Source organism: Calypte anna, chromosome 1, assembly GCF_003957555.1.
Source record: "Calypte anna isolate BGI_N300 chromosome 1, bCalAnn1_v1.p, whole genome shotgun sequence".
NCBI classification, from domain to species: domain Eukaryota; kingdom Metazoa; phylum Chordata; class Aves; order Apodiformes; family Trochilidae; genus Calypte; species Calypte anna.
The window spans coordinates 88,265,714-88,279,459 of record NC_044244.1 but is presented as its reverse complement, the minus strand read 5'-3'; the positions used below and the strand labels follow the sequence as shown (position 1 = coordinate 88,279,459).

The 13,746-nt window shown below is 47.7% G+C and overlaps 1 protein-coding gene across 1 annotated transcript; it reads right to left on the bottom strand.

The window, feature by feature from the left end:
• Positions 1–608: 608 nt before the first annotated feature.
• On the bottom strand, positions 609–13,410 carry ACRBP (acrosin binding protein). The gene is made up of 9 exons (XM_030453765.1): positions 13,116–13,410; positions 10,505–10,599; positions 10,283–10,391; positions 9,755–10,163; positions 2,117–2,249; positions 1,714–1,893; positions 1,440–1,607; positions 1,280–1,366; positions 609–722 (listed from the first exon to the last, which is right to left on the bottom strand). Exons 1-9 carry the CDS (start codon positions 13,408–13,410, stop codon positions 609–611), a joined length of 1,590 nt encoding a protein of 529 aa, XP_030309625.1.
• Positions 13,411–13,746: the final 336 nt, after the last annotated feature.

Here is a 13,746-nt window from a genome sequence, read left to right as displayed (position 1 = left end):
TACCTGACTCTGCTTCCTCCTAAGGGCTGAGAGGGGAGGAGACCACTCTGAATTCGTCCTGCTCAGAGGCCACATGGGCTGCAGCGAGCAAGAAACACCACAGAGTGGAGCAGGGAGGAGCAGGAACCTATTTCAGATACGAGAAGGGTAACTGAGGAGTGTCGCAGAGTGGTGGCAGCAGAGAGAAAAGACCGAATTAGGTTTGTGCAGCAGAGGGGCTCTTTATAAAATAAAACATCCTTGGGAGAACTACTAACTGGTATAGGAGGCAAGAGGTGAGTGAAAACTTCAGACGTGAACACTTGGGCCGGTGGCTCTAAATCCAGGTGCCCAGGGCTGATGCCCAATTCCGATGCTCAGCTGCTCCTTTGGCTGGAGAAAATGGTTTCAGGAGTTCCAGCAGGTCTCACAGAGAAACCCTGTGGTTTTAAGCTCTGCCAGTGGTGCAGAGCAGGTGCTTGTGTGGGAAAATCTGGCCATGATGTGGTCTGGCCAGCAAGGGGTGTGGGAAGAGCTGTCCAAGTCTACCCAGACTCTTCCCCACCACAGCTACAGAGAGCCAAAGTCTGGAGGCCTGCACTTCCCAGACACCCCTCTGCTACCAGGCATCATCCCCTGGTGAGGCGGAAGAATCTCTGGCGCCACAGCCGCACCTCCTCCTCTCCCTCCTTCTCACTCAGCACCCGGTATGTCCTGTTTCTGTGGCAGCTCTGGCGAGACACCTGCAAGGAGAGCCTGAGTTTGCAGGACTGATACCACTGCAAATTCTCCCCTCCACGAAAAGAGAAGGGAAAGAGAAGCTCCACGATGGATGGCATCCAGAGTCTGGGATAATGGGGGCACCAGAGGGAAGAGGGGAGAACCAGCTTGGAAGCAGGAGGGAGAGGATCACAGATATGTGCTAGTCCTCTGTCCTGCTCTAGTGTTTCTGGTTTTTGTTACCACCTAGGAAGTATCCAGTAGGTGGCAGAAACCCTTCCCTGTGGGTATATACAAAGATACCCCAATGGGGGGGAGGCTGTACATAGCTCCTCTCCCTCAAGACAAGCAATTGTCCCTGCTGCCATCTCTTAACAGTGTCTGTGCAAATCTCACTGCCTCAGTTATGCGCCAGCTGTGCTCCAGTCAGTATTTGTCACTCCTGCCAACACACACTGTTCTGTCCTTCTGGAGGGACAAGCAATGAGCCAGTGAGCCCTGCAGGGACTCTGGGCTGGCTGTGAAGGGACCAGCCACGGAGAAGAATGCTGTGTAAAGGGCAGTGCAGGTTGCTTCTCACCTTCTGGTTGTAGAGGCTCTTCTGCAGACACTGGTGGCTCTTGAATGCACAGTAGCTGGGGTGCTGAATTCCTTCTGAGTCGCAGATCTGGGGAGATGGGAATGAAAGCCAGAGAAAAAAGAGGAGAAGGAGGGATAGGGTGCACTCACTGGGTACCCACCTGGCTTGGGTCACCTCTATCTGGGAAGTTGGTGTACTCTGCCTTCAGCCAGAGGGCCACCTGAGGGTCATCACAGCCCTGGGTGGCCATCCAGCTGCACCAGTACTCCAGCCTCATCCCATTGAAAACCTTTGTGACAAATTGTTGGGAGATCTCTGGGGAGCTGGTCTGCAGAGGGATGGGATAGTAAGAGCTGTGCTTCTTCCTGCCCTTCCCCACCACCTGGTCCACGCTCCTCCTCGGGGGCTGACTGGAGTTGCAACACAGTTGGTACCTTGTTGGCTGCAGCCTGGTATTGGGCTGAGATCTGAGGGTTGATGTAGGTGGTAAAGCTGCCTGTCTTGCAGTGAACACGGTACAGGTTTTTGATGTTCTGACACTGTTCCCTCTTCAGCGAGCAGAAAGCACAGGTAGGGCATGGGTCCATGTGACTCCGACCAAGGCTGTCACACACCTAAGGTGGATGCAGTGGGGTGGTCAGGGGGATAAAAGGAAACCAAGGAGATTCTATATCCCTGAATTGGAGCTTGCCTCCCTCACCACCCAGGTCAGCTTTTCACAGGAGGTGGCATCTGAAAGGACAGTGCTGATGAGCTCTGGACATCAGAACATTGTGGTCAGCACTGCAGGGAGCCCTGCACACAGTGGGGGTCAAAGGCAAACATCAGCATCTTTACCGAATCTCCAAACCCATGGACTCTTTCTTCAATCTCCTTCCAGAAATGGGTGACCATTGATGAGAGACAGTTTCCCTCCAGCACTGCATAGCACAGTATCATTACTGCTTCATCATTCTTCAGGGCTAGAAGGCTGACAGAGAAAGGGATGGAGAAAGTCAAGTCTTGTTTCTTGTCACAAGCTGAAGAGCTAGATATTTAGTTGAAATCTGAAAGGAGGGAAAACAGACTCAAAGCATGATTAAAAAAAACCTTTCTCAAAGGAACCTTGGACTCTTGACCAAACTGCACAGTGGAACAGGAGTGCCTGTACATGCCTGTATAACATGGAAGCTATGGGGTGGGGGGTGTGTGTGTGCATTTGGGAGCATGTGAAAGGGACTGGAGGAACTTTACCAGAGACCCTGCAGCAGCTGCTGCTTAGTTTTGTCAATCCAAGTGCACAGCAAAGGGGTGTTTGTTAGAGGTCTTCTGAGTGTTGACCATGGGGCAGTCCTATTTGGGTCTGGAGTAAATAACTTTAGACCTCCTGTCTGCTTGAGCCAGTGTATTTGATGGAAAGGGAAATAAATTGGTAACAATTAATTAAATGATCATCCAAAGCAATGTGGGAAGCTAAAGGTAGGAAATCTAAGGACAGTAGAATATGGACTATAAGACTATTTTGAAACTCTTAAGAATGGCAGAAATCATAAACATGGTATAGAACTGTTACAGATGGGGTTGGTGTCAGCTTTCAGCAATGATGCAGAAGAGGTAAAAATGCTCCTTGAGTAATATGTCTTCCATGTCTCGAAACAAAACCATTGATAAACAAGCTAACTTTGACCTGGCAGAAAGTGAAAAGAAAGGCAGCACTTGTTTATGCTAAAATGCTCTCAAAATCCATGCATGGGCTAACCTGTATGGTAAAGTCTCCCTAAGAGTAGCTGAAGCTTCTTGGAAGACTTTCAGGTTAGCACTAAAAAGTAAAAAAGAGGTAGAGAAAAAATAAAAAAGAGGTGGAAGGTAATGAAGATGAGGTTTCCTAAAGCCTTTCACCTAGAGTGAGAAGCCGAAAAATCTTTACTTGGATGATCAAAGTGGGTGGCCATTCAGCCAGTCAGTGCTATTACCAAGGTGTGGATCATCTGGAAGGCTTTCTTCATCAGCAGATGGAAGAGTAATGACTTTTGGTGACTGTAATCCGGAGACAGATCCATTCAAATCAGAAATGAACTGCGTGTTCCTGACACAAAGGATCTTTAGCATGGGACCAGCTGATGGGGTGGTTTCTTCACAGTTTGGAGACTTCAGAAAGATATCCCAGATGTCTCTCAGGGGAAGGGTCTGTGCCTCAGCCTGTTTTTCCTTCAGGACTCACTAGGCATGGATTAATGTCTTGTGCTAAGCAGGACAGCCAGGGTGTGTGATCAGAGCAATTCCCAGGCCTGAAGGCTGGAAGAGATCAGCCTCCCCACTTCTAAGCTCTTGTGATTACACGGTGTGTGAAGAAATCAAGCTGTAAGGAATGAGTTCTGTTCACGGATCCACAGGCATGTGAGAGGTGTACACCATATGCACAGAACCATGCAGATGCTTGGCATTTGCATGGGGTTTGGGTGAGTGCTCATGTGGGAGAATGTGGGTGAAGGTTAGGGTTACTAAGAGGAAGAAGTTTTGTGCATCTTCTGAAAAAAATTCCTTGGCCATGCCACACTGTGGGCAAAAGAACCTGCTGTATGGTCTCTGTACTTGGAGTGGGTCAGAAACAAGCGATCCTGTACCCAAACTGTTCCCACTAACCAGCAGCAATTCGGCTTGTCAGTATCTCTGAAAGCTTCTCTCTCACTTAGATACTACAAAAGAACCTGGATAATCTTAGTCACAGAAAATATAATAAGGGCTGATTTTTTTTGAAAAAAAGACATTACAGGGAAACTCTAGCCTACACTGAGGTAAGTGAAGGTGTTCCTTCAACACACCATCCTGGTTTGGGCTGTGCGCAGGCTGTAAAGAACACAAACTGAGGACAGCAGTGATGGATACCAACTCTTTCAGGCAAATCTGGAAAAAGCTAAAATGTGCCAGTAAAAAAACCCCAAAGCAAAGCCCACCTACCCTGCAGAGAGCACTTCCAGAACTTGTAAGATCCTTTATGTCCACTCCACCAACCCTTGGCTTCACATGATCCTATTTATTTTTGCTTGTTTGTTTGTTTGTTTGTTTCCTCTGTAAACATTCAGACCATTTAGGATACCAAGCAGAACAGGAAATTTTAAATTTAGAGCAAAATTCTGTGCTCATGCCACTTGAAAATCTTGTCTAAGGTTGTTCAGTTCAACCCTCAGCATTTTTCTGTGTCAGGGAGCTGGATTGCTCAGAGAAAAAACAGTGACAGCCCCCAAGTCACATCTAGCATTTCTCTTCTCTAAGGATTGCTCTTTGTGTGGGGATTACCAAACACTGCCAATTTCTAAGCAGTTGTAGACCAGGAGAGCAAGCGTTTGGTCCAGTGTGACAGCCAAAGGGAGTTAACCACTGCTCATATGCTTGCCTGCTTCTGCAGAGTTGGCACTGTGCGTTTGAGATTTGGCTGGGTCATCTTGATGGTACTCACAGATTTCAGTTAATGGCCCAGATATTCTCCAAATTTATCTGGAATAGTTTACCCACAGATACATAATTATCGGCTATTGTTCCACTACTTGCTTGTTATTCCAGTGTCTTATTTTGATTTGATTGCTTCTTCATGACACCAAGATGATCAAGCCATTAAAGTGAGAGGCACATTAACAGTCCCTAAAAACGATATTAATATCTCTGGTGTTTTCATCACTGAGAGAAAAAAGAAAATTGTCCAGCTTGCTGTACTTTTTTTAAAAATATCAAAAAAATAACAAGTTGATGCTTAAAATGCAACTGCTAATAAATGGGTTTAACAGCCTTTGCTTTCTCCAGCATGCATATTGGTTCAACAACTGCACCCTGAACAAGATACAAATAGAGGATTAGAGGCAAAAGGGGCAGTAGAAGGGAATTTGGCTCCAGTATTTTCTACAAAGAGTGCTTCCATCAGTAGTTCATACAAGTAGCAATAAAACATCTGCTGAGTGTTGGTGACCTACTTGTTCAGAACAAATGGCAAGTCAGATTTGGTAGGTGCCTCTTCTGCATGGCAAACTTTAGATTTAGAGATTATATTCAATGTGACTGGCTCATGAAATCAAAAAACCTCACATTCCCTATGCATCACCCACCAACACCTTGTTGCTGTCCATCTTTGCAAACACACAGGAACTGTGTTCGTAACTTCTGCTCATCCACTCAGGAAACTCAGTCAGTGCCATCAACCTAAGGTTATCAAGAAATTCTGTTGCTCTCTCTGTCACATCCATTTCCTCCTGTCTCCATTCTCCACCTCTTTATGATTATGATTTGGTTCACCATCTCTGGGTAAGTGAGGTTACAGATCCAGAGATTGGGTCCCAGACTCCTCACTTGCTTGTGGGCTCTTGCAACCCATGGTGCCATGGCATTAGGTGCACCCTGGGGCTGTCCCTACCTCCTCTCCCACTGATTCCCAGTGGCCTGGAACTGCTCTTTGGCATATCCAGACACTCTCCCACTGCTTTTGCCTCATGGCAGCACAGGAACTTTGTGTCCCATCACAGGCAAAGGGTAAAGATGTGGCACAGCACTGCTCCTGCTCTCACTGACACACTGCTGAGCTGTTTGCGGGTGTACAGAAGTTTCCACATGCTTCAAGAAAATTAATAGGTCTTTCTAAAGTGATTTTCTAAGTTCAGATCCCTCTGTACGACATTAATGTCCTAACTGCTGCCCTGGAAAAAGCCTGATAGATACTAAGAGGCAATTTTCAAAGGGAATGCAAAAAAACCCCAACAAAACAAGGAAACAAAAAAACCCAATTAAGAATCTGTGGGCCGAGAACATTAATTGCTCGAAGGCAAAAAGAGAAAACTTCAGATAAAAATCTGCCTTGCTCTAGCATCTCAAGACATGGAGCAATACACATAGGGACTACTTCAGCATTCTCTCTGAAGACTGCCCATTAACAAACATTCACCTCTCCATCGATGTAAGGACAAGGGTTTGGACCATTAACTTTCATCTGCTCTTATCTGCTCTAATCTAAACCTGTGTTCAGTATCAGCTGTCTGTGTGCAAGCGGAAAAGAAGGTAAGGAGCAAACAAAAGATTTCCAGCACTTTGTAACTTCTGATTTAGGAGGGTTGCTGCAGGAAATTAAAACCACCAAGAGAAAAGCCATTCTTAACAGCTTCGGAAAGAAAAAGAGATCTTGGCCTGCTTGCCCAGAAGGCAGGCTGGCTGGCTTGGTACCTCGCAGATCAAACCCAGTAGATAACTCAGGAGGCATTTGCAATACAGGAATGTAAACACCTTGCCAAGAGTCAGGGGGCACAAAACATGGGAAAATGTGAATTATATGAACTGGTCCTGCTGACCCATGTGATAGTTCAGCCTTTTTACCTCTGCTCCCTGAGGCACTCACACATCCCTGCTCTTAGATTTCCCAGACTCTGGGAGCACCTGAACTTCTGGCCTGGTAGTGAAAAGGCAACCTGTCTTTTTGTGACTCCCCTTTCACAGCTTGATACACACAGTAGCAATGCAGAGACACTAAATTGCACCCTGGCCTTGCTAAATGGCCATAAGATACCTCTAAATAATTTCCAAGAGACAGCTAGTTCCTAAAAGCAGCTGAAGTGTCAGAGAAACAGGTCTCTGCCCTCATGGCCAGACCCAGGGTGAAAAAAAAAAATTTAATTGCTCATGGGTGATGAGGATTCAAAGCGAGTGTTCTTCTGGGGACAGTATTTATAATGAAAGGTCTGGTTTTAAAACTGAAGTCACTGGGAAGGACATAAGTAAACACAGCAAAGAATATCGGAGGGGTAAAGCAGCAGTAGGAAGGTACAGCCACCAGGGAGGACTCAGCTCAGCCTTACTGTGGAGGATGGGCTCAGTGGAACATGAGCATCCATGCACAAATACCAACAGGACAATGCCTGTACCCGGGACAGCCACGATGCTGAAAGGGATGTAGGGGCTGTGGCAGACAAACACCACAACAGTGGGAAGCCCTGGGAAAAAGGGCAAATGCAATTCCTGTGTGCAGATGGAAGAGACGGGAAAGGAAGGGAGGCTGACCTCTTTCTGCATACCCAGATGCTCAAACCCATTGCTGAATGGTGCATGCAGAGGTGGAGCATGTGGATGTTTTAAGGTGACACCAAAAATTGCCGCAGAAAATGAGTTGCACAGGATTTATAACATGAGAACTGTTGAGCTCTGTTTAGCTTACCTCAGTCGTGAGGAAATATCAGGAAACAAATAACCCTATAATCAAGGGGGCATAAAGCACAAATAAAACCATAAAAAATAAACACAGTAAGAGACACCTTTCCCCCCCCCTTATAACTGCTAGCAGAATGACCACAAAAACGTGCTGCCAATTCTTCCTGTTATTTTGTTGCCATCCTCATGTCTGTCTCTGAAGGTCACAGCTACCCTGCTTTCATTAGGTATCATGAAAGCTGCTAGAGCTACCAGAGCCCCTGCTACAAGCAGGGGTGAATGAGAAGGCGATGGATGCCCTTCTGGACAAGATGCTCAGCCCCTGGGTTTGGTGCTTGTCACAACCATGCTCACTCACCTATGTGAAATCAGGCACCGAAGGGCACCTATGCAGACCGACCGGTCCCACCCAGCACTGCTTCTCTCGCTGGAATGGAAATACCTCAAAGCATTTCCCCCCTTTTTAAGGTCATGCTTTGAAGTCCCTTTGAGAGAAGGGGGGATGCGGTGAGCAGCAAAGCCGACAGGCACAGTCTAGCTCACATTTTTATCCTCACTCGAGTTTAAGCTTTGCTTAGCATGATTGATGGGGCTCGGCTGCCAGGCTGCAGACACAGTCAGCATGAGTGTCTCTGAGAAAGTCTGCAGAAGAATAGCGAGTGTCATCTGCAAGCACAGCAGTCCCTCAAATAATCCAAATATAACTAAATCAGAGCAAGGCTCTGTTTCGGAGGCGAGGAAAATGAACATGTCCTCAACAAAACAGAATTTTGCCCTGGGGTACATAACACCAGGAAAAATTCACAGGGCAGTAAAGGCCTCCGACAATATTAGGAGGGAGGATGACATTAGCTACAGCCTTGCAAGAGAATAGTTTTAGCTTTAACAACACAATTCATTTTTTACATGGAGAAATGGAATCTCTGGCTCAAGTGTAGTAGTATGCAGCGCTTTCAAAAGAAACCAGATGTGCAATCATCCACAAAACCCATGCACTTACAGGAACATCACTGGCCAGCTACAGAGCAAAACAAAATTACTTCTCTATGAATACATCTAGATGGTTTGTTTTGCTGTTTGTTTGTTTGTTTTCTCTTGGCAAGCAAAATAATCTTTGCATCTCAGTCAAAGCAAGTGGTTGTCAGCCACAAAGTACTAAAATGATCAAAAAGTAAATTTGAGTGGAAACAGACAACCCTTTTGCAGGTCCATTCTGTTTGGGCTCACTATCCCCATCTGCCCAAGCAGGGAGGTGAATGGATCATGCCAGGTCAGCTGAGAAATCAAGCCTCAAGAGGCTTGACAAACTTCTAAAGCCAGAGGAAGTAAGGGAATGAAAAAGGATGGAAACAAGCTGGAACTCTTGCAGGGCTCTGTGCTGAACTGGCATGCAACTGCTTTCAGAGTCAGAGCAGGGACCCAGAAACCCCTTGGGAAGTGCAGTGCTCCAGATTGCAGAGGGGCTGCATGTGCTTGAGGAGAAGTAGTGGTTCTGCACAGCAAGGAGCTGTGCCCCTGGCTCTGTTTCCCAGCCCAGGGCTGTTTTGCTCTCCCTGGGTGTGGAATGGAGCACTCCTTGGAGTGGTCTCTGGGTCAGACTGTTTAAAGAAACATCTGCCTCACACTGCATGCAGAAAGGAGAGGAGCAGGTTTTTTAGGAAACAATTCTTTACAGAGAGTGCAATCAGGAATTGGAATGGGATGAGGTGGTGGACTCTTTGTCCCTGGACATTTTTAAGAAGAGCCTGATGTGTCACTCAGTGCCATGGTCTGGTAACCACAGTGGCAGTGGATCAAGGGCTGGACTTGATGATCTCAGAGGTCCTTTCCAACCCGGCTGATTCTGTGATTCTGTGATTCACACTGAGAGACATGTATACTACAGAATCCCAAGAACCCCTGCATGCAAGGAAGCTCTTTCTGCAGGTCATCTGGACTCCTGGGAGGCCTGAGCTGGGAGAAGGGTGAGTGCAGAGGTGATTGCACACTGCAGATGGTCACGGTGTGGGGATACACGTGCACGGGATAAAGCCCTGCCTGCAGGGAAAGGCCTCACTGCACTTTGCTCAGGACTCAAGGACGTGGCCAGGCGTTAGCAGTGCTGTGTTACCCTCCCCCTTCTCAACTCTGTCCAGGAGCAGGGGAGGTCTGAGACTTCCTGCTCTGTATGGGATGGCTTGCTCCAGAAAGCCTCCCTGTGATCACCAGCTGCCAGGGCACAAGTGCCATGGGATTTCCAGCCACCTTGTGTGACGACAGCCCTGTATGGATGGTGTGCAGTAGCCCACTGTCTGGGAAGATGGGTCTTCCCCTCACCTGCCTGGTGGGACAATTTCCTGCACCTCCTCCATGCTGCCTGATGTCCCTGCGTGTGAACTGAAGCTGTGGTCCAGAGAAGAGCCCCTGTTGCCCAGGGACGTCTCCAAGGAGAAGGTCAAGTGTATCAGCTGCAAGATGCTGTCCTTTAAGTGTTGTGTCCAGTCTTGCTTAGTCTGGGCAGGAGTTTCCAGTCCAGGAGTTGAGGAAGCAGAGGTAGTTGAGACGGACATGGTTGGTGGGAGTACAGGCAGCTCCGTGTCTTTTGGGGAGCTCAGCACCTTTGGCATGGTCGGTGAGAGTGTTGGCAGCGGTTTCTGACCTGACAGTTCTTTAGAGTACCTCAGGAGAGTGTCCACGCTGGTCCTCAGCAGAGCACCAATAGGCAAAGGAGAAGTCTGCCCTAGAGCTGGGGAGAGAGCAGGATAGGGGGGCTGAGGACACCTTTCTAAGGCCAGACAGAAAGCTGCTGTGAGGGAGGGGGAAGTAGCTACAGGAGATAATCAGGTGAGCAGAGTGCAGCCATACCTTTGTCTGTAGAGGAGCTTCTGTCCTTTGCCCAGGAGTTCAAAGGATGGGGTTGCTCCATTGGGAGGAGAAGATTTTTTGGATGAAACAAACTTGGACACGGGATTCGCTGAGCAGAGAGGAGAAGAAACATGAGCCCTGCTGTGTTATCTTCCCTTCCTCCTCCCATCTTCCCCTTCCATCTCCCAAGAGCTACCGCCTGTTCTGAATCCCCTTCCCCACCTTGTTGTAGAAGTGGCGTTTCAAGCAGCGGTACTGAGCGAAATGGCAGAAGGTCTGAAACCACGGTGCCTCTGGGAAGTCAGAGCATATCGGCCCTGGAGAGGGGTGAGAGAAAGATGTAGGATGGGGGCAGGATGCAGGTTTCTGGATCTGCCCTCTTGTCCTGGGTGTGACCCCCATGGCAGATGAGGACCTCTCAGATGGCTCTTTTTGGTGAGGATTTGGGTGAAGAGCAAGTCAAAGGTGTCTGCTCTCAAGTGGAGATCACAGCCTGGTGCTGTTGTAACTCCCAATCCCAGGTGCCAGGTGCACTTTCCCTCCAAACCATCCAGGGTTTCAGTTCATCATTCTGCCCTCTTTCACAAACTTCCTGTTTCCAGGATCTGATAAGGATTTTGTTATTAGCTTCTGAAAGATATTTAAAAAATGAAATAAAATATGCAAGTAGTGGTGTGATGTCACAAACCATTCCTCTGATGAGGACAGCAACTTTTCATTTTGGGGTGTGAGGAGGAAAAAAAGTACATTTTCCAGCACCTGAGAAGTGAAGGAAAATTTTTTGCAGGTAAAGTTTCCTATGGGCTCTCTTTTCTGGTCTCCTGATTTTCACCATGGCTCAGCTCTCCCACATCCTGTTGAACACTGATGGCATGGCTTGACGAGCAGTTTGCCTCCTTTAGCAGTGAGGTTTGTCTCCCCTATGGAAATACTCATCTTTCTTTGAATTCTCTGACCTTCCTGCTGAGGGGAGCCCTTCCCAGCACCAGATAATTAGTTTGATCAGTCTGGTCTTTTGTCTCTTTGCTTTTCCTGCCCATGTGTTTGTTGCAAACAGCTTCAGATGCTGCTGAGTGCCAGGAAGCCGGCCCCTTGGGCTTTGTGGCCAGCTCCACCCACAGGAGATGGTTGGCAATAAATTAACAACTGCATCATCTCTAAAAGATGAGCCAGCAAAGGTATTTGCGTGCATTCATCAGGAAACAACCTCCTGACTCTAATCTTCCACAATAAAGAGCTTTGACAGGTTATGTGTTGGCTTCCCCTGTTTGAAACATGAGGTAACTGCTTTCCTCAGCACTCCACCTGGAGAGGGGTGATTAACGCTCATGAGCAGTTGCACGTAGACAGCACTGCCATTTATCCATGGGGACAGTAAAGGTAAAGCACGTGAAGGCATATGTTTGGCCTCTCAATTTGGCAATCAACACATGCCAAAATAGCCCCAAAACTGAAAGGAAGGGAACACTGAGGAAATAAAATCAGATGGATGGGTCTGTTGGTCTGAGATATGGAGGAATAGGAGGCAAAAAGGCCATGCTGCAAAATTGTCCCATTTCCTGGCACTCCCAGATGATCCTGCTCTTGGCAGCAGAGCCTTCAAAGGCAGCAGCAGTGGGAGCATGACTGGGAATGCCAAAGAGCAGTGCCAGGGTGTGCTGGGCATCGGCAGGAGAGGAACCAGGGACAGCCTCTGGGTGCACCTAGCACCAAGGCATTGAGTACTGCAGGTGCCCACAAATGAGTGAGGAACCCAGGACCTGTCCCTGGGTCTGGTGATTTGAGATGAGACTAGTTCTCCTGATACAGCTGCAGAGACAAGCAAGAAATCATTGCCCTCAATCTACAGACCAAATAAGCACAGTTGGCTGATAATTTAGTTCTCTGACATTTATAGACATACTTTTTATGAGAAAATTGTCCCCCTCCTTTTTTTTTTCTCTCTGAAGAAAAATACAACAGAAGTAGTCCCAAGTTTTTCAGCTGCACAGATGTAATTATGCCACTTAAATTCTCTGATGCAGGGGTGCAGGGAAAATATGACTGCAGAGATTTAAAGGATGGTGTTGCTATGGTGCTTTCTGAACTGGGATGTTTCTTGGCTCTTGAAATGTTAAACACTTAAAAAAGCAGCTTATCAGCTCAAGCTTTCTAAAAGGCCCAAGAGAGCCCACAAGGCAAGTTTCCACATTAAACCCCAGATCAAGCTGGAAGAAGCTGGTCAGGTTGTAAGATGAGCTGTTGGGAAGAGATGATGAGCTTCTGAACAGTTCAGAAAATGGTGTCCAGCTCTTTTCCCCTGCCACCCCACCAGTGGAGATGTGGAGAAACAAGAGATCAGCAAAGGGCCACAGAAATGGCCACGGCTGTGACCCACAAAGGAAGGCAGAGGCATCTGCATTTGTTCAGCTGGGCGCAGAGTAGGTGGGGAGGTGATTTAATGGTGATTTAATTGCAGCCCACAGGGACCTGAAGGAAAGCTACCAGATGACAAAGACAGATTTCCTTGGTAACACCAGAAAACATAAGAGGGTAAAACCTGCAAATTGCTGCTTGGGAGGTTAGGACTGGCTGTTAGGAAAAGATATTTCAACAGGAAAATGGAGCACTGCTGGAAAGGGCGCCCAGAGATGCCACAAAACAAAACTCCCCAGCACAAAATCACAGTACTCTGGTGCTGGGAATGTCCTGCTCAAAGCTGAACTTTGGGCTAGAGACCCCAGAGTGACCCATCCCACCTCCAGTCCTGCAGTCCTGTGGCATTTTGGGGCAGATAAACAGCCAGCACTGCTCCAGCCTCCCTCTGTCCCTGGAGGTGGGGTGATGTCCCTACCTTCAGGGATGCTTCCATGGTTCTCCTCCTGGTCTAGTTCCACTATGGAGGGGCTGAGGCAGCCACGTGTCAAACGCAGCTGGCAGGACACCTCCACCTGCCAGGAGGGCTGCAGGGTGGCAAAAAAGAGCTGGTACTCCTGGTCTGACAGGGGACTGCCCTGAGCAGGAGGCACTGGTGGAGCGACAGAGGATATCAGCAAGGTCAGCAGCCCTGTGGGGGAAGGCAGTCTGTGCTTAACCTTCCTTCGTGGGGGCAAGTGGTGGGTGGAAAGGGAAAGGGAAGAGCAGCCCATTCCCCTCCACTGGTGCTGAGCCAGGTGCAGGGATGAGCTGGCCTGTGGTCTCCCTCCACCACCCTTGCTTGCAGGGCCATGGGGGAACCAGGAACCCTGGGGTGAGAGGGGAAAGAAGAACAAAAAAGTAGTCAAAAATGTTAAGGAAAAAACCCCAACAAAACACAACAAAAACAGAGAGAGAGAAAAATAAGAAAAACATGAAAGAGAACAAAAAGTAAAAAAATAAGAAATGAAAATAGAAAAATGAAAAGAAGAAAAAAGAGTAAGGAAAAAGAAAAAATAAGGAAGGAAATACTTTAAAAAAGGAAAAATAAAACGAATTAAAAAGTTGGA